This window comes from Xiphophorus maculatus, chromosome 20 (genome assembly GCF_002775205.1).
Source record: "Xiphophorus maculatus strain JP 163 A chromosome 20, X_maculatus-5.0-male, whole genome shotgun sequence".
Classification (NCBI taxonomy): domain Eukaryota; kingdom Metazoa; phylum Chordata; class Actinopteri; order Cyprinodontiformes; family Poeciliidae; genus Xiphophorus; species Xiphophorus maculatus.
In genome coordinates this window covers 19059694-19079998 of record NC_036462.1, presented here as the reverse complement: position 1 = coordinate 19079998, position 20305 = coordinate 19059694, and the positions used below count along the sequence as shown (strand labels likewise).

The window sequence follows — 20305 nt, the reverse complement described above, 5'->3', positions numbered from 1 at the left end:
CCTCTTTCTGAATGTTACCATGACTAGCATAAAAACCTCCTCCTTATATATTAAAGTTCTGCAAGTACAATACATAATATTAGCATTAAATATTCAGTAAATTGTGTTTTAATTGCTTCAGGATCATCAATATGAATTAAACAGCATTTATTTATTATTCCTATTAAAGCATGTATGACCCACAGAAAAATACAAAGCTTTAAAATTGTATCATATTGCCATCTGTGAGCCAGGGTGTTTACAGGAATATAAATTCTTTTAGCAGTGAGGAATGCACAGATAAGTTTTTTTGTTATGCAAGAATATTTTTATTTTATTTTTAAAGCCCCGCAAAATTAAAATATGTCAGAAAGCCAGGACTAAAAACACCCAACATTTGCCTTCTTGAATAACTTTGCAGATATTGTTTTGGGGTAAAAAAAATAGTTCTAAGTTTGTCCTTTGAAAGTATCTTGAACTTTAAAATGTAAAAAATGCAAGTTTATCCTTAGACAGCATTCCTTGAAAGCTAAAAAGGTGATGATTATGACTGTCAGAAAAAAGTTTCTAATGTTTTACCGAAAAGCTTTTGCTTCATGTCTTTATTTTTGGGCAATGTGCTAAATTTAGAATCTAAGGCAGTCAAAGTTTTTGAATGAAAAAAAGTCAAGTTTCATAAATCTGAAACAATTTTAAGACAAAACAAATGCTTAATTGGGTGCATAAAATCAAGAGTGGATTTCCAGAAATACAGAAATTATTTATCTCCCCTCTTTATTTTTATTTTATTCTGCTTTGCGTTATTTTAAATAATCAATTTAAATTAAGAGTAAATCCCAAATGCATACATTTTATTTTATTCGACCAGGAGATGGCAGTACCTCGTAAATAGTTCCAAAAAATCCAACAAGAAGAAACGTAGAGGAAGCAGGAAGTTTGTGTTCGCTGGTTTTATGTTTGTCCAGATTTTCATTCATTTTGAAAACGATAATTTTAAGCTCCATATTTTATAAAGCGGGGCCATTATTATCGCTTTTGAACAAACTGATTTATATCTGCGCCTTAAGCAGACCAGAGACGGAAGGAGCGGCGTCTTTATATCGGCGCTAGCTAGCTGCTGCAGAAGCTGCTTTCGAAGTAAAAGCATCTCCTTGGCTGCAGTTTGGATGAAAAGTACAGTGGACACCAACATGATTAAGGAAAACCCGTGGAAAATACCTCCCAACGCCCCTGCCTGTATGGAGAAGCACCTGTGCGCGGCTCAGTACCGAGCAGGTAAGAAGCAGCTAGCCGGAATCACTGGAGGAAAACACGTGGTTTTGCTGGGTCGTCATGTCTACAGTTCGGCAGTTTTGCTACTTCCATATGATAAAATTATGATTAACTACAATGTGCCAACAGTTTTCAAGAACATTTGTGTTCACTTAACGTGGAACGGAAAGATCTTCTTCAATATATTTGTTGTTTGCTTTTCTCTACAGATGGCACGCTGCTGCTGGGAGCCTCCAGCCTCTCTGGCAGAAACTGGCAAGGATCCGTTTGGATCTACAGCGAACCGGAGCAAGCCCCCAGCGAGGGGTTCTGCAAAGCTGGTGTGCAGACTGAGGCTGGGGTCACAGATCTCCAGTGGGTGGCTGAAAAGGGAGTGGCTGTAGCCTCAGATTCGGGTAAGGCCTAACTTCACAGAACCTGGCTGAACCGCAGTGACTTCAGACTGGGATGAAAATGGATTTCTTTTGGTTATTTGTTCTGTGCAGGTGCCCTGGAGCTCTGGGAACTGGCAGAGGATGAGCGCCTGTTGATGAATCGCTTCACCAAATATGAGCATGACCACATTGTCACCACTGTGAGCCCCATTACTGGAGCGAGCAGTGCTGTCACTGGCAGCATGGACTGCAGGTTAGAGAGTAGTTCACACATAGAGCGATGCATATGTCATAGATAAATACGTAAATATGTTTATGAGCTTTTAACATTTTGTCATGTAAAAACTTGAACAGACTTTACGTGATAGACCAATACCAAGTGCAGCAAAATTCAGTAGTAGAAGTAATCTCTAGATGTTTTTTTTTTATAAATTACAAATCAAACATTTGATGTTTGACTTATTTGTATTCAGCTTCATCAATACATTGTAGACTCACCATAGCAGCTGGAAGGTTTTGGGGTATGTCACAACTAGTTTTGTATGTCTAGAGAAATGATATTTTTGCCTGTTCCTATTTCCAAAATACCTCAGTCATATTTGATGAGTGTTTCTGAACTTCCATTTTCATATCCTATTATATGAAAATCATAGTATATGAGATTTTTAAAGTGCACAACTTGATAGTAATCCTGTCAGCTGATTTTTTTCCACACCTGAGCTGTGAATTTGCAGTGCCAATGTTACCATAGACTTATTTAGTCTCTCTGTGATTAATATATTAAGTGGAAGACCATCTGTATACTAGGTTTGCACTTGTTCTTTACTCTTCCCATTTTTTCAGCTAATGGTATGAACAGTACTCCCTAAGATGTTCAGTGTTTGGGGTGTATCAATAAATTAACCATTCTCTAAATTCCTCCTCTACTTTATTCCTGATCTTTCTGATGTGTTCCTTGGTCTTCATGATTCTGTTTGTTCACTAATGTTCCCTAACAAACCTCTGAGGCCTTCACACAACAGCTGAATTTAGACTGAGATTAAATAACACACTATTTACAAACTGGGTGACAATGAAGGGCAATTTTGCTTTACTACATTTTATTTAGTGGTGTGAGATAAAAGGGAGAAGCAACTGTACTTCTGAGATTTTAATTTTTTTATTTAAAAAGCAAGTTAGCATTTTGGCTCCACTTTAGTCATGGACTACTTTCCCCGCAAATGTATTTGTTTTTTATTTAAAATTTGACAGACGTTAAAAAAAAAGAATGATTATCAGAAAACAAAACTTTAATTTGCCTTTTTATCAACTTAACTTTTTTACTTTCCTCTTTTTTGTGTTCTCTGTACATCCATTTTATTCCTATATCTTTTAAACAGAATTAAAGTCTGGGACCTCAGTCAGGAAACGGTTGTCACCACCTACAATGGTAAGAGAACATCTAAAAATCCATTTCATCAAAAAAAAACAAACACTCAAATTGTTTTTTATTCAGACAACAAGTTGTCATGGTTGTAGTAAATTTCATCAACTGTTTAAAAGTGAATTCATCTTGAATGTAGTTTGAATACAACAAATGTCTAGACCTTCTTTATTTTTCTCCTTGCAGTTCACACAGAGCCTGTTAATTGTGTTGCCTGCAGTCCTACAGATGAGTCTCTCTTTGTCTCCTGTGGCCAAGTAGGATTCTTTTCAATGTTGTGGTTTTATTTATAGTAATGTGTTAAGGAGAAATCATAGTTATTTACCCAACCTGCAGATTCTGACACACAAAGGGGGAAAAATGTCCTCCAGGTTAATAGATAGTAATAATAATAATAATAATAGACTTTTCAGTGTTGTTTCCTTTCTCTCAGGATGGTCGTGTGTTGATGTGGGACAGGAGAAAGCCAGATAAACCAGCCTCAAGAATAGGTAAGCAGGCTACTGTAGCATGATGTCTTAAACTGGACTACTTTCTTGATAAGTCAGCTTTACAGTGAAAGGTGATACTCTTTACTTCTGTGGTTTGTTGCAGATGTTGAGTTTCCCAGTTGCTCTCCCACCACTGCTGTTTGGCACCCTCACCAGAGAAGCACTATTGCATTTGGTAAGGTCCATCAGCAGATTAATGACTGACAGAAGCTCAATTCTCCTTCCCTCCCCCTTTTTTTTTTTTTTTTTTTTCTTGCTTCTTCACATTATCATTCTCGTTTTCTTTCAGGCGATGAGATGGGCAATGTGTCTGTCAAAGATTTCCTGGGATCAGAACCGGCACGGGTGAAAAAAATACACAGCCGCAGAGTTAACAGCCTGGCCTTCTCCACAAATAGGTAAAGATTTAATGGGCCAAAATGTACTTTTTGGTGTTTCCTTTCCCCTGTTCTCCTTATAAATCAACAGGTTGTTTTTTTATCCACCCTAGTGTCCCTTTGCTAGCCTCTGTTAGTGACGACTGCTCCCTTGCTGTTATAAACTCTGAACTTCAAGAAATGTGAGTCTTTTCAGTTCACTTAGTAACTCTTGTGTTCTGCATCAGACAATAAACAAACTGCATTTTTTTTCTACAGATTCAGAGATCGGCGACACCAGGACTTTGCTAAAGGTGTGTGTTGGCTTCATGGTGATTCCAACAGGCTCACGACTGTAGGCTGGGATCACCTCGTGCTTCACCACACCATCGCTCCAAATACTGAGTCCTCATCTTAGACCTACATGGTCACATGTGGCATATCACAGTGTGTCCAGACGAGTGGTGTTCAACGTCAGTCTTTGGGGGCTGGTGTCCTGCTTGTTTTTATTTCCCTGGTTCAACACAACTGAATGAAGACGGCTCGTCTACAGGCCTCTGTAGAGCTTTGACATCCTGGCAGGACATCAGTTCTTGAGGACTGGAGCCGGACACTCATTGATGGTTGAATATAACATCTTATTTAGGAGAAGTGAATTGAAACGTCCAACTCACAGATATGTGCACATTATTTTGTGTAAGGATCTTCTTCTCTGTCTGGTCATACTGGTTCATGTTGTGTAGCATCTCCATATTTGCACCCTAGACTTTTACATTAAATAAAAGCTAAAGCTGTTATGAAATTTTTTTTATTTGTTGAAATGTTCAGACTGAAGGTATGCAACTTTTATAAAAAGGTTTTTTTTTTTTTTTTTTTTTTACATATTTCTTAAAATATTTCTTAAAACTTTCACTATGTTGTGACAGCATAGTATAATACAGATATGTGAAAAACCTGAGCTCCACTGCTTCCTCCCTGTTATCATACAGAAGTTCATCTCTGTCAGAAATAACTAATCAAAGCCAGGAAGAAGGTCTTGGTGTTTCCTTGCATGATAGTCATTGCATAAATATCATGCAATGACTACAGCTTGTTTTTTATTTTTAACATTATTGACAGCTGGTAAAACATCTTAGTTTTGATCTTCTCCTTGCTTATGACAACTTTTCAGGTTTGTATCTGTAATTTAAGCAATGAAAGACCTATTAAGAGCTGTTTATCCTAAATGAATAGATATATAAATATATTGAAAAATATTTACCGGTATATATCAATTCAATAGATTATATTGTTAAATATTCCCAAACAGAACAAAAACAATAAAAACAAAGAAATGTTGATAAATGTTTATAATTTACACAAAAACATCTACTTTAAGCTTACTATGTACAGTGGTAGTAGCGTAAATGTAACCAAAATCAATAATTAATCATAGAATAACTATAGTTAGCACAATATTTCTAAAATCAATAAATATAAAAACTACATGCAACTGGTTACCTAAGTTTACAGTCTGCTTTGTTCTGGTGGACTTATGTACATGTAACAGGGTGAACAGAATGGTTAGTGTGTGTAATTCCAGCTTATACACTTATTTTATACAACATTATAATTTACATCCAATATATGAGAGAACAGAATTTTTTATCAACCATATAATTTACATAAATAAAGACAATAACCCATATAAATTTTCATAAAAAAAGATGCACTGCTTTTCCTGCCAGATACCAATTTTTTTGACTTGGGTCTAAATTGGACTGATTTATCATAACGCATAAAAGACAAAAGAACATACTGCAGGTTCTTTGATCTTGCAATATTATCTCCCAAATTTACAATATTATACCCATGTATATATACCGCATCATATTTTCTCAAACTACCTGATGTGTATTAAGTTTGAAAAGTGTGTCAAAGCCAATGTTTTTGGTCTTTTACTTAAGAGGGACAGGAAAATGTTTTTTATTAGCAATCAATCAGAGCCAATCAAGGAAAATTGGCAGATTGATTTGTGCATCTCTAAATAAAACATAGGATTAAACACACAAAACACATTACATTTAAAATATCCATATTACTATGAGACTTTTAGGAAGAAAACATTGCATTTTAAAAATGGAACAATCATCTTGACGCTTGACAGCATGAACTTCCTAATTAATAAAGAAAGCACTTGTAACTTCATAGCTAACTGAAAAATTGCACAAATTACTGCTAAAGTAAAATCACATATTATTTAGGGCCTGGATACATGACACTGGATATTTTTTAAACTAAGATTTTCTTTCTCTGTTTCTAAAAAAAAAAATCTGAACTGACACCTCATTCGAATCAAAAGAGGTGTAACACCTATGCTGCACCCATAGATGGTGATGGACAACATTAAAATGTAAAAGAAAATCCTGAGCCTGGCTGAAGCAGTACTAGGGTAATTGCTTCCAGCAATATATCATGTTTAATGAAAACAGATGTAGAAAAACCGCTCAATTGTTGGAGAGATTTCTGACATAAACAGTCAGGGTGGGCATGTTCAAAGGGGACTTTGGTGACAAGTTTTTTGTTTTTTTTAATGTATTTTTTTATTTTCACCAGAACTCAGTTTGTGCAGTATCAGGTGTTGCAGACACAGGAAGAAATCCCACAAAATATCCGTGTTAGGGCTTTGGCATATGCTATTTTATGTACAGTAGGTTTGTTCTACATTCAAAGACCTTTAGGAATCCTCTTTACTAGCAAGAGTTATGGGTTGTTTAGTTCCAGGCCTGATGGTGAAAGTCATCCCATACTGGTGTCTTGAACGTATCCCATTTCTGTGGAGAAGAAAACATGATGGGTGATTGCAGTGATTAAAGGCTGGATTTGCTCACAAAGATATGATCTCCCCCTAGGTATCCCTGATGTACTCACTTGGTGGGACTCTTCACTTGTGTACTCTGGTATTTGTTGATAACTTTGGTTTCCAACTCTTTCATGTTAAAAGATGCTGTTTTGTTGGTGGGGGTAGGTGGGTTTTTGGTCCCTTGTTTAGGTTGTGGCACTGCTGGCACCTTGTTGTCTTCGTCAGAAAATCCAGTACTCCAGTCATCAGAATTGTGCTCCGAGTCATTAACTGGGGCCATTTTTTGGTCCATTACCAACATCTTTTTCTGTAAAATACTAAGGAGGGTGGCCTGGTTTTGTGAAAGATTGGATGGTACTTGAGTAGAGACTGGATTGGATTTAGTCTGGACTTGTGGCTTTGGTTTGACTTGTATGTCAGAAGGTGGGAGTTTTGGCGGTGAAGGAGCTAGAGCTTGAGCTTTGGCTGGGGCTTTAGCTGGAGTTGGGGCAGGAGCTTGAGCTGGAGTCTGAGCTTTCACTTGAGCTGGGGTCTGAGCTTTCACTTGAGCTGGGGTCTGAGCTATCACTTGAGCTGGGGTCTGAGCTATCACTTGAGCTGGGGTCTGAGCTATCACTTGAGCTGGGGTCTGAGCTTTCACTTGAGCTGGGGCAGGAGGCGGGACTTGAGCTGAAGCTTTAGGTGGTTTTGGTGCTTTTTTTGTGGGGGGATTTGGTGGACAAATAGAGGGGGGTTGCTCTGGTATTTGATCAAAGTCACCAAACTCTGGTGGTGGGGGCAGAAATGGCAAATTCATATCCTGTTTAGGAGTATCATTCTGTACATCATGAGATTTTAATTGCTTTTCTTCTGCTCTTTGCTTCTGCTCAGTCAGGTTGCTTACAGCTGGAGATGAAAGTGATGTGAATTTACTCAAAACTGGATCAGTTGAGAGTTTCTGATCTTTGGCCAGTGCAGTCGAACCCATGGGTGTTTCTGTAGCCTGAATCGTTGTTTTAGTTTCTGCAGGCCTAAGAGTTGCATTCTCCTGTAGTCTATTTTCACTTGGTAGAACTGAAGACGTTGATCTTGGTATGAAGGAATTAGGACTTGTTGGTTCATTTCTCGTGGTGCTGCTTTCGCGGGACAAAGATTGAGTGTTTTTATTTTTCTCTCTTTCCTTAGCTGCCTTCAGGAGAGCGAACGGCGAGGCTGAAGAGTGTTTGGGTTCATTAGCCTTCAGGCTGTCCAGTTTACGATCCAAAAGAGGGCTGAAACTGCGGCTTTGACCTGGAGATACTTCCAGTGTGCTCTTGGACTCTGAATTGATCTGGACATTAGTCGTTCTCTGCAATGGTGGAGGCTGGAGGGGTTTAGTTATCTCTGACTGAGCTGGAACAGTGTCTGTTTTAGCCTCTGTTGGAGACTTTGTTTTAATCTCTGTCTTTGCCTCTATTTTAGGTTCTTTGGGAACTTCAGGTAATTCAGGTTGTTTAATTTCTAAAGCCCCTTTGGGTTGTTGTACAGGTTTGGGCTCTGGTTTAGGTACCTGATGAGCTTGAAGGGCTTTTCCATCCACCTCCATCACAGAAGGAGCAGAGTTAGCTGACCCTGATTCTTGCAAGACTAACACCTGCTGCTGTGTTGCCGACTGATTATCCTTCCCATTCCAAAGCACTGTGCGCTTTGGAGGATCATACACTGATTCTTGTAAGACTAACGTCTGCTGCTGTGTTTGCTTCTGACTATCCTTCCCATTCCAAAGCACAGTGTGCTTTGGAGGATCAATTACCTTTGCTTTGTTCTGGGAATTGAAGGTGGACAGTGTGGAGGTGGGCACTTGGGGAGGCTGTGCTGGGGGCTCAGCAGTGGACACCGAAGACGATCTGATAGGTTTTGGAGGTGGGACCTTATAACTCTTCTGGTGCTTTTCAGTAGGTGGTTGCGGAGGGGCAAATTTTGGACGTTCTGGCACTTGGGTTGGCGGTGGAACAGAGACAGGTGCTGCTGACCCAGATCCAGAAGAACAGGTAGATGGAGGTTTTGGAGGCGCCATTGATGGTGGTTTCAAAAGGGACAAATCCTCCTCCACCATAGATGGTGGTTTTGGAGCAGGCATGGATGGAGGCTGGAGGGCCACAGGATCTAGGCTGTTTAGGTCACCCATGAAGTCTGGTGGAGGAGGGATGAAATTCACGGGAGGGGGTGGAGGGGCCGCTGAAGGAGGAGGAGGAGGAACAAAGATCTTCTCTTCAATGTGGCCTGGCACGGATACAACAGATCCAGTGGAGGAATGTTGTCCAGCACCTGTAAAAGACAAGAAATAAGAACAAAAAACATAGAGCGATTAACTCTGAAAAGAGAATATAGAGGCTTTTATTCTCAAAGCAATTCCTTTCCATTGTGTTTGAAGGTATGTAAGTAAAGATGGTGGTATAAATTGTTACTTATGTAAAGCCTTAAAACATGGAAAAACTGTCTGACCAAATACAGTCTCCTCTATCTGCTCCTCGTGTAATTGAGTTCACAGCTGCGTTGAAATTAACTTAGTCCAACAGAGAGGGAGGAACAAGGCCATGGAGAATGCTACATATTGGGTGAACATTCCTAGGTAAGTTGTTACATCATGAAGAGAACTGGGCCTAGTTCTGAGCCCTGTGGGACGGACGCTTGTTGATGAGAATATGGATTTGCATGTACTTTTATCTGTATTTAACATTCTTAACTCTTGATTCCCATATGTAAAATACTATGAAACCAGGTGCCTTCAGAAATCATCTCAGTCAACAAATAGTCTAATTTATTCTCAGTATAAATATAGCTGTTCTGTGAAGGTCTCAGAGGCTTGCTAGGAAACATGAATAAACAATCAGCACCTTGAAGATGAAACTTAAAATGAGGCTACATATAAAACAATGTCCCAAACTTTGAACATGCAATCAAACACTGTCAGTCAGTCCACTAAAAATTGGAACTGCATAGTACAGTTTCAAATCTGCCAAGAAATGGTAAGTCACCTGATTAATGCTCTTTCTGGGATGGGAAATGCATAGAGATCAGTACAAGGCATTCCTGGAAGAAAACCTTGTAGAAGCAAGGTTGAGACTACAGTGAATGTTGGCTATCCAGCAGTATAATGACTCTAAATATTCAGCCAAAACTATAATAAACGGTTTCCAGGGTCTCAAACTCCAGTCCTCGAGGGCCACTGTCCTACAGTTTTTAGATGTGCCACAGGTACAAAACACTGGAATGAAATGGATTAATTACCTCCTCCTTGTGTAGATCAGTTCTCCAGAGCCTTAATGACCTAATTATTCTATTCAGGTGTGGTGCAGCAGAGGCACATCTAAAAGTTGCAGGACTGCGGCCCTCGAGGACTGGAGTTTGAGACCCCTGGTTTAGACCTAGGCATGTTCATGTGTCAGACTATTTTTCAAAAGAATTTGCAATGATTTTAGTCTTTAGATCCAAAAGGCCGGCAGACGTACCTCAATCGACCTGAAGCAGCAATTGCAACAAAAACATTTCTATCAAGTAATGAGAACTGGAGACAGATATTTATTTGTAACACAAATTACTTTATGTTGGTCTATCAATAAAACATTTATTTTTGTGGTTTTGCACAACTTTGTAAGGTTTAAAAAGAAAAAAAGGGATATCTGTAAAAATATGAAAATCTGAGATACATTTCACATTGACATGCAGAAAACTTAAATTTTATTTAACATTTATAAACCGGAAAGTAATCTGAAAGGTGGAAAAACACTCTTGTGTAAATTTGCTCTCCATCTTTTATGACCATTTTCAAGGGAGGTATTGAGCAACTGCCTGGACAAACATTTACACGACATGGATGTTTCCTTTATTCTTATCCCTGTGATCCATCACCTGAGTCTAAGTAGAGGAGCCACAAATTTACCTGGTATAACAATGACTAAAAAAGGGCCCTATTTACTTTGGTAATTTGGTAGTTTAAACCTTAAGTACGTAGAAGGTATTATTTAGATGCTCACCTGTCCCATTGACTATTGGGCCATTGGCAGGGGGAAGTTCAGGGACTTTCGGAGTTGGGACAGCAAGTCCTTGGAAGGTTTCAAACGAGAACTGCAGAGAAAAAAATCCAATCACAAGATTATTGAACTTACTGTCATAAGAAGCAGACACAGCACAAGAACAGATTAAGTGTAGAAACCGTACATTCTGTTCTGCAGGCAAATTTTTCTTTACTTGTTTGTTGGCAAGTCTTCGTTGTTAGAGGTGAACAAACCAGTTTTTAACTATTACGTGGCCTGATTGTTGCAGCAGTTAAAATATGATGCATTATTGGCATAAGCACCATAAAATTGTCAACCATGTGATTTTTATGAGCTTTCACACATTGCATGGCATCCAACAATTGTCTGTTTTGCATTTTATGCAGGGAATACTGCACTCCCTAGTGCAAAAATGCATGGCCTTTTCTTACAGGATTGTCATAATGCAGTCATAGGTGGAACGCCATAGTTTCACATTCTTTGCTGATGAGGAACATTGGCTGAATCAGAGGATCCACCTATAATTCAAACACTGCCTGTTGTCAAAGAATGCCTGGTTAGGAAACTCACAGATACGTGTGTGTTTGTGTCTGTTTGTATGAGTTAGGTGAAAAAGCTGATGCAGAGAGGAGTGATGCTCACATCACGGAACCAAAACCACCAAAAACAAACACAGACTGTGTTGACACAAGAGAGATCCTCAAGATCTACTGCTGCAAATCACTCCAGCATCACTTGGCATGTTTTTTTTTTTTTTATTGAGTCTCGGCGAAAGTCATCTCCTTGCAGATTGCAAAATCATCTCTCGTTGCAAAAACAGTTTATATGAAGTTTTGCTTGTATGGATTAGATGTGAATAGGTTTGGGTCGGTTATCATTTTACCAAGGTCTTAAACAGTTAAAGTTTCAAAGCTGCAAACATTTTTTGTTTTTTATTATACTACTTAAAGACAGAAGTGGGTAGTTGCATTGACAATAATCTCCCATATGTTGCGGCCTCATTGTTAGATGAGTGAAATATGGCAACAGACAAGAATGACAAGAATTCCCTAACAAACAAGAATGACAAATTTATAGCTTTGGAAATATTTTCAATTGCAAAAACATGAGCACTTAAGTATTCATCCTAAAATACCAAGTCCTGCCAATAAATTCAGCTTTCCAATTAGTGGAAAGGTGAATTTGGAAAACAATAATCTACCTATAGTAATCAATATGCTATTAAATGCCAGAGAAAGTGCAGGAGTGATCGATGTGAAACATGAGTAACATGCTGATTGCCCCGGGCCCCACCTATTGCTGTGGACTGCTGTTCAGCAGGCTGAAAGAGGGTGAACACACTTTTCTCTCTCTGTTTCACTCAAGAAAACTGGTTCAAACATGTTTTGTCATTTGAAAAAAAAAAAAAAGATGCAACCCAGAAGGTTGATGTCATAGCAGGAATTGAGGTCGTTATTCAAGCTTAAATTTTATTTCTTCTTGATCACTGTAATGCATGTTTCACATCATGCGTCAACAAAAAGACTCCGCAATCTCTCTCATTACCTCAAAAACTCGAGCAAACAACATAATTACTTATTGGAATGTGTTTGTATAGACTGCCCACTTATTTTAGAATATATTTTAAAGCCCTCTCTAACTTTCAGGGCTTTTTCATGGTCCATCTGCTTCTTAGGAAAAAACCTAAAATTATTTGCAAACCTGGCAGATTTATGTTCAAGGTATTTTTTTATTTATTTGAGCCACATGTTTCCTCAAACTGCAAGCTTTGGAATGGCTTAAAAAGAGTTCCAGTTTGAGTCTGAGAGTTAAAGATTAAAGTGATGGAAAGAAGCGCTTGCAACCTCAAACATTTGGAGCTGAAGATAAAATATTAAAATACCAGAGGAAACATGCACAAATCTGGTCAACAAATACAAGATAGATTTGATTGCTAGAATGCAAATAAATGTTTTTCCCGATTACTGAGAGAGGTATTTATTTGTTTTACATGCAATATTTTAAATGAAGTGTAAATAATTTTTAAAAAGCCATATCTTTCAAAATTGAAACATCTTTTAGATGGCTTTATTATTTTATGAGAGACACCCACCTCATTTTCTGTCAGAAACAAGTTTCTTCGGTCTACAAAAATATTGTTAAAATGATGACAGTAACATCAGGGGGTATGAGTAATTCTGGTCTTCACAGTATATTACACAATCATTAAAGTTAAATACTCCAACTTGAGCTCTCTGGTCTTCAAGTAAAAAATCTTCTCCTAGTCCCAAGCAGCGGCAGCAACACCCGATGAGATCATTTTTTTCAGACAATTGCAGCTCAGCTGTGGAATGAGCTTTCCTTTGTTTTTACTTTTCCTTGAGACTCTTGAAACATTTAAAAAGTAACTAGACATTTTTATTCAGATATATTTTATTTAAAGTCCTATTATAAATTAATCACAGCTTTTGATTATCAATGTCATTTAATTGTCTTATTCATTAGATCTTGATTCACATGCTTTCTTTTTATCCATTAAAAATGCTAAATTAGTGAGCTATTTACTATCACTAAGGTAGCAGTGTTTTAAATTTACAATTGAACAGCTATAAGCAGCGTGTCTGTTAGAAATCTGAGCAGAAAGATAAAGTAACCAATTAATGTCATCTTGTTTCACTCATATTGAAAAGTGAAAGAGCAAAAACATGTCCTATTCTGTAAAGTAAGCACTTTGAAATTACAACTAAGTTTAGATTTTTTTTTTTTTTGCTCTGTATTTAAAAAAAAAAAATACATTTAATAAATAACATTATTAATCAACTTTTTAAATTATGCTTTAGTGGGAATATTTGTTGCTTTTCTTTTTTACATGTAATGCAAAATTAGACAATTTTATGCAGTTTTTGAATGTGTCTTTTTTTTCCAGCTCATTGGTGTATAAGCCGTCTGGTCCCCTGCATGTGAAAATTAATCCGTCTACCAATGCTGTCAAAGACGTTTTACATCTTCTTAATATCACACCCTGCATTACTCTCTCTTTGCTAATAATCCCTCTCACACAGACGTTCTTCAAAGAGCATAAAGCGTGTCTGGTCATTGGAGGGTGTGTCCGATCCAGTTTGATTTAGTCTTCTCGCTCGGTGCTCTATGAGTCACTTTCAGCTGTCGCAGTGCTCAGAGCTGACCTGCCCATGTGCTGCAGGGTGTGCCACGTTCACATGCCTGAGAAACACTCCCAAACAAAAGGGCGAGGTGTGTGAACCGAGTGCAGATGAGTCCTTCATTTGCTCCATGACGAGATAATAGGAGGCCTGTCAGCCGCTAATGTACATGTAAATTGAGATTAATGTCTCCAAGATTGTTAAAAATATGCCCTCTTGTGCATAAGCGGTGAGTCGGTCCTGAGCTACAATATCATGGGATGGCTAAACTTGCTAAACAATAACAATAAACAAAAGAAACCCTTAGCGATCCTGTAGTTACGTTATAATGTTGCCAAGTCAGACGACTTTTTAGCATTTTTTTTTCATTACACAATATTATTAAGTACTCAGTATTTTAAAGCACAATCTGACAACCAATTAGTAACTTTATATCAATGTAACGGAATATAAGGCAAATAGAATAAATTCTCATGAGTTCATCAACCTTTTTGTTTTTCAGTTAACTCAATTATTAAATATTAATTTGATTCCAAATCATAATTAAAGCTACTAGTCAAGCTTAAATCAGCCAATTATGAACTTTGTTACTAACAGAACAAAATGTCACAGTCAGTTTTTGTGTTTATTTTTGCTATTTTCTTGTAAAGATTATTTAATGGTGAGCAACTCTTCCCTTGATAAGACAGACGTCCACAAGCCTGTCTCTGGTGACATCACACAAGGTATAGAATAACCAATCAATTTCTACAAATATATTTATAGACTCACTAGCAGCCTGTCAGTCAGTCAGACAGACAGACAGAAGTTGCTTGTTTAAGTTGAAGCAGTGCAACATCTTGCAAACCACACAAATATTTAAAGTGAGCAGAAGCAAGAAAATTTACTCATTTTGCCACATGACATATGCACACACTGAACCAGATGGAACTATGCAAACAGGAATGTAATTAAATTTGTCTGCTACAGTTCCTGTTTGCTTCAGATCCATCAAGACTTGAGGATTATTAGAGTCAGACTCAAACATTTACTGCTGAAATCTTTGCAAATCAGATCCAATGACAGAGGATCTGTCAATATCTCTCAAAGCTAACATTTTACTTCCTAATGTCATTCAATCAGTCCAACTCTTAAGTCTCTTGTGATGTAATCAATTCAAATCTACTCAAAACAGATAAGCATGTTTTCCCCCCTTCATGTAATTTCAAAAAATATTGGATTTTGTGGAATCCAAAATTTTGCACCAAGCCGTTTTTATTGTCAGTGTAAATTTGTTTGTGAAATAAAAATATGCCACTAGCATCTTTAATACTGCAGCTTTAACATTGACCTGCAATGTATTTCAATACCAATTCAATGTCTTCCATAGCAAGATAAGGAATGATCCTTATCACATCTACGTGCAATATCAACAAGGACAGTCAGTCTGCAGCTCCACTGAAAGATTGTCGCTGAACAAATCTAAATGTAAACTGATGGAATCGTGAAAGAAATGTTTAAAAATTTCTCAAATCTGCCAAAATGATTTAAATCCACTGTTGTCAGTCTTGCAGTAAAGCTTCCAAAGGCCAGCTAAATGTACCTAAATACTGACCAGATGTTTGAGGCTTTTTTAGATTCAGAAACAGAACATTAATGCAAAGAAATGAAGCTTTCCTAAATACTCACAGTATGATGCTTAACGGTGGGTCTGGCCCTCACGTTGGCAGTCCCAGATTCGTAGATTGCAGACTCTGACTCCTCCAGGACCAGCTGAACACTGTCTGATGAGACATACACAGATTTTTTGGGGGCATTAGATTACTATACTTTAGGAACTATCTAGAGAATTTTTTATATAACATTTGCTAATGCTCAAACCTTCAATCTAAATAATTTGCTCATAAAGAAGAAAAAGATGGAGTAGCAGAAGAACCATACATGTGACGGCAATGAGAAACAATGGGCACCAAAGTGACCTAAAAGTGGTCAACTTAACTATCTGAGGTATCGTTTGACTATACTATAGTCAAACATATAGTTTTAACTGTCAAGACTATACAACATAATAAGACAATCCCTTGAGAAAGGGAAAGCAGGCTGGCTGAAGCCTTCATATTCTTCAGAGCCATCGTCCAGCTGTTCTTGTGGACTGAACTCGCTTTAGGATTTCTGTTGCATTTTTCTTTGCTTTATTTTGTTTTCCAGTCTGTTGTACCTGACAACATAATAAGCGCCACAGAGAAAACGCTCAGACTGTTGCTTTAAATAACATGTTGCCGCTATGGCTAAGTGAAAGTTCAGCAACAACGTATGGAAAGGGACGCAGCTTGTGGTGAGACGTTAGGAAAACTGATGTCAAAGAAACTGATTTAACGCGATTTGCATCACTAAGTTGTTTTGCTTAAGTGGTGCTACCTCACCAATGTTTGCACAGCAAGCACTGCAGCACCTGGGCTAGAGTTTGAGCGATGGCAGCAGTGAAATGTAAAACCAGGAACAAAAAAGAAAATGTCTTCAGGTGTATTGGTTCACACAGAGCATTCTTCAAGAAATAAAATGTAAACAGTGAGTATGCTGCAGACAAAAACGCTGAAACATTTCCTTGTCACATTGTTTGCCCAATAAGTGACCGACGACAGATCCTTGTCACTGAAAGGCATTTAGCCTGTACGTCCTTTCCACTCTTTGCTGGAAGACTTTCAGCAAACAACGAACAACTAAAGACATTACAAGCACAGAAAAGAACCATGTCTCTTCTCACATTTCCCTCTGATCTGGGACACAATAAGCACAACATTCTGACGATTTTCCTTCTGTTTAAGACCAAAGAATATGATAAAGTCAGTGAAGAATGTGAGAACAGCTGTGGAATGAAAACACTGTGGTGTTAAACCAGTCTAACCAAATGATTAGTTTCCCTATTGTGCCTCATCCTGATTTAAATAGACAAATGTTCTTTCGCTCGTGTTGCACCTTTTGCATAGCAATTCATGCTGCGCTTCCTGTTCTCAGAGGCTGAATTGAGAGACTTACACTTGATCCAACAACACTTCATAAGCACTAGCTTGGATTTCACTTGGTATGAAACTGTGAGCACATACTTATTTGTTTTTCTTAGAAACTGTTCATTTCGTTGTCGATTGTTCTCAAATCCAAGTTAGTGATGTTAATGATGCAAATTAAAATCTTTCTTGTTTCATGCAAAAGTTTTAAACAGCTGTTTCAACATATCTTCAGCAGAACTGAACTCCATAAGATCAAATGTGGCTTAACCTGTTTTTAAGTGGGTTGAAAGTTATTGAGGACAAGTTTAGCACAACTTATTGTTTCAATTTTTATTTTAGCAGTGATCTCTGAAAATTAGATTGACTACCTACCCTCATGTAGGCACATGATGTATTACAGGGCAGTAAGTGATTTTATTAAACTTCAAAGTGAGTTTGAAAGGTCAAGCAAACTTTCTGATAAAACTGCTTGGTTGAAGAAGCCAAATCATAACAACTCCATACCTCTAGAAGGCATGAAGTAAGAGTCAACTAACCTCTATTATGTTGAGCTACCACACCTCCACTGCTGATACTTTAATCCAAGAGATTTATGAAGAAAACCTTTCCTGTAATTGTTACCTAAGATTTTGGAAGTTTGCACTTAAGTAGTACACACGAAAAAAAAAAAACTATTGAATTCACAAGTAAGCCCTTAGATTACATCAAGCACAGGTATGCTTAGCATGAAAATGTTCAGTTTTAGCTCCTCAATGCAAAGGAAGAGGTGGCTGCAGTCAGAAATGAAGGACACATTTTACAAGGTAGTGGCATTTATGGATCTACTTAAGTATCAGCAAATGTTAGAAGCAAGCAAGAGGAAAACTGGAGATGGAAATCCACTGAAATATTTTATTACTGGCTATTTAAGATTGACTAATTTGTTTTTTTTTTGTTGTTTATTCCAGATAAAAGTCCATATTTAGTCTACAGACTTATTTAGTCTATGGTAACTTTCAAAAGAATATGTCAAAACCAGAACACCGTATAGCATTAGTGCTTTTTTGTATAAGTGACTATGGCTAGTTTCCCAGGGTTTCAGGACCTGATGGGGCGGCAGGGATAATCTGGAAAAATAGACTCTGAGTTTTATCCCAGTCAAGATTTCAGTTACTTAATTGTATGTCCGGTCAATGGGAATTTGGGGGATATTGAGCATCTGATTAGAAGTCATCCAAAAGATTTTTATCATTTTTCTTTAACATTACTGTCATTGCAGTGAAAACGTAATAACAGGAATAATAATGAGATCTTCTGTTCCAAGAAAATGTACTTGATTTTTTTATTTCTTTTAACAAAACCCTTTTTTAAACATCACCTGATTTTCTCAATAAGTTTCACCGTTTTTAAAACTGTTACACATTTTCCTCTGGGTTTTCCATATTTAGCAACATGTTCAGTTGAAACAGTTTTTTTTAATTATTTTTTTTAGAAAATTACCAGTTTTGATTGAGGTCTACAAAGTTCTATACAATAGTTGATAAGATTAGCTATTTCTTCCATGGATCTTGCATTTGTTTAATAAATGAATGTGCAAAACTAATTTAGCAACACATTCACTTGAAGCAACTGTATTTGTTAAGGAAACTCCAAACATTACATTTTTATCAAAACGTATATGCAACGTTTTCTGAAGTGCAGTTTTAATGTTAGTTGTTGTGGTCAAGTAATTAGCAAAAATGTTTTAAAATATTCATTACTATATATTTATAACTATTTAAACATTTCCTCCATTAATTATTTTTTGCATGGATTAACAAATATACAGCAACTTATTTACATAAAGATATGTTAGGTGTTTTTTTGGAAGTACGTACTTAAAGATAGAAGTAGATGCATCTCAGTTATCAAAATGGATAACAAACGATACTTTTGGCTTTATAGGGTTCAACACCCCCCCCCCCCCCCACACACACACACACACACACACCGACGCCCACACACGCACGCACACACGCACACACACACACACTCATCTGTTGTGTGTGTTTTTGTAATTATAGCAGTAAAGTTCTCACAAAGTGTTTAGCAGTAGATATTTAAACTACAGTAACAAACGTAAGAAATTCAGTACTTCTTTCACTTTTGTTATTTCAAAATGTATGACAATTGTTTAAAACATAAAAACAAATTGAGCCATGAGGTCCATAATCTTGAATTGTTGAATTTTGATAAAGAACTGAGGTCAGGTTTGAAGCTGGAAAGCAAATTCAGCCTGATTTTGTGAATTTAACTTTAACATTACTGATAAAGTATTTGTACACAAAATAGAGAAAGCTGTCCTTCAAGACTCGCTTTTAGGTTTTATAAGCTGCTATAAAATGTGACTTCAGTGAGCAGAAACTGTTCCAGGTCAACATCAAGTCCAAAGGCCGTTTTAACCTTCAGTAAGTGGATCATGAGAGTAAACTTGTTTCTTTTTTTTTACTCACCCCTGTCCGGAATTTTAAAGTTGGTGTCATAAAGAGATTGGTTCTTCCGACCCAAAAAATGCAGCCCCTTCTTCATTGTTGACGTCGACAGATTTAATACGCAGGCAGAAAAAAAAAACGGTTTTGTTTTGTTTTTTAATCAACCCTCTGGTGGGATCACTTGGTCATGTTGAAGTAAATCCGCGCTAAAGCAAAGTCAAAGCTGTCAGCAGGTGCAGCAGGAATGACTCTGCCTCAGGTATATGCCTGTTTCTAGCAAACCTTTCAGGACAGCCAGATAAAATGGAGCAAACTCCGCCTCCTGTCCCTTTTTCGGAGCACCTCCCTGCTTCTGTAGGCTCCAGGCAGCGACAGGTGAGGCCCCGACTCTCCTTTTCAGCCGCATTCCAGCACAAACCTCACCTGCGGAATGAATGGCCCGCTTTAAAGCCGCTCTCCGCCGCAGCTTTGATTGCAGTGAAATGAGTCAGTGGCAAATATTCAGCTCAAAGCAGAGCCTGGCAGAACCAGATAGGAGGAGAAATATGGATTTAATTAACCTCCTATAGGCATTGTCCGGGAAAACGGCACACCGTTCAACATCGACTTGAAATAAAAACTTAAAATTTGAACTTGTTTTTGCTTATCGACAAGATAGAAGGAAATTATCTGAAACTCTTATCTTGGGTGTAGAGTAATACTGCCATTCATGTCGTAAAGTAACTCCACTCAAGTAAACAACTGAACTTTATAACTTAGGCTCAGTGATGGGTGTGATGTTTATCATTCTGTCCTACTTATTGCGCTCTGCGTTGCGTTTTATTTGGATTTTATATCAGACAAATTAGTGGTGCAGGGGAGCAAGAACACCTGGCTTGTTGTGAATAAGAATCTGAAAAGTGTGGCATCTGGATTCAGTTCTCCACTGTTCAAGCTTCTACCAACCTCTAACATCTGATAAAGCATATTTGCAAA

The 20305-nt window shown here is 37.6% G+C and overlaps 2 protein-coding genes across 2 annotated transcripts; one reads left to right on the top strand and one right to left on the bottom strand.

The window, feature by feature from the left end:
- Positions 1 to 889: 889 nt before the first annotated feature.
- Positions 890 to 4697, top strand: wdr77 (WD repeat domain 77). The gene is made up of 10 exons (XM_005814524.2): positions 890 to 1254; positions 1461 to 1646; positions 1737 to 1878; positions 3005 to 3054; positions 3235 to 3305; positions 3482 to 3539; positions 3643 to 3714; positions 3829 to 3937; positions 4030 to 4098; positions 4175 to 4697. The coding sequence occupies exons 1-10, from the start codon at positions 1146 to 1148 to the stop codon at positions 4311 to 4313; spliced, it is 1005 nt and encodes a 334-aa protein (XP_005814581.1). The 5' UTR covers positions 890 to 1145; the 3' UTR covers positions 4314 to 4697.
- Positions 4698 to 5226: 529 nt separating this feature from the next.
- On the bottom strand, positions 5227 to 19847 carry LOC111605920 (uncharacterized protein C6orf132 homolog). Its single transcript, XM_023325653.1, has 5 exons — positions 19352 to 19847; positions 15562 to 15656; positions 10733 to 10823; positions 6806 to 9023; positions 5227 to 6708 (listed from the first exon to the last, which is right to left on the bottom strand). Exons 1-5 carry the CDS (start codon positions 19425 to 19427, stop codon positions 6612 to 6614), a joined length of 2577 nt encoding a protein of 858 aa, XP_023181421.1. The 5' UTR covers positions 19428 to 19847; the 3' UTR covers positions 5227 to 6611.
- Between the last annotated feature and the right edge of the window lie 458 nt (positions 19848 to 20305).

Bases quoted from the DNA above. Each gene is read 5' to 3' on its own strand.
- wdr77 (XM_005814524.2), top strand. From the start codon at position 1,146: ATGAAAAGTACAGTGGACACCAACATGATTAAGGAAAACCCGTGGAAA. The intron at 1,879-3,004 runs GTTAGAGAGTAG...TCTTTTAAACAG, and splicing joins ACTGGCAGCATGGACTGCAG to AATTAAAGTCTGGGACCTCA. The intron at 3,715-3,828 runs GTAAGGTCCATC...GTTTTCTTTCAG, and splicing joins GAGAAGCACTATTGCATTTG to GCGATGAGATGGGCAATGTG.
- LOC111605920 (XM_023325653.1), bottom strand. From the start codon at position 19,427: ATGAAGAAGGGGCTGCATTTTTTGGGTCGGAAGAACCAATCTCTTTAT. The intron at 15,657-19,351 runs GTGAGTAAAAAA...ATGTCTCATCAG, and splicing joins CTTTAAAATTCCGGACAGGG to ACAGTGTTCAGCTGGTCCTG. The intron at 6,709-6,805 runs GTGAGTACATCA...TCTTCTCCACAG, and splicing joins CAAGTGAAGAGTCCCACCAA to AAATGGGATACGTTCAAGAC.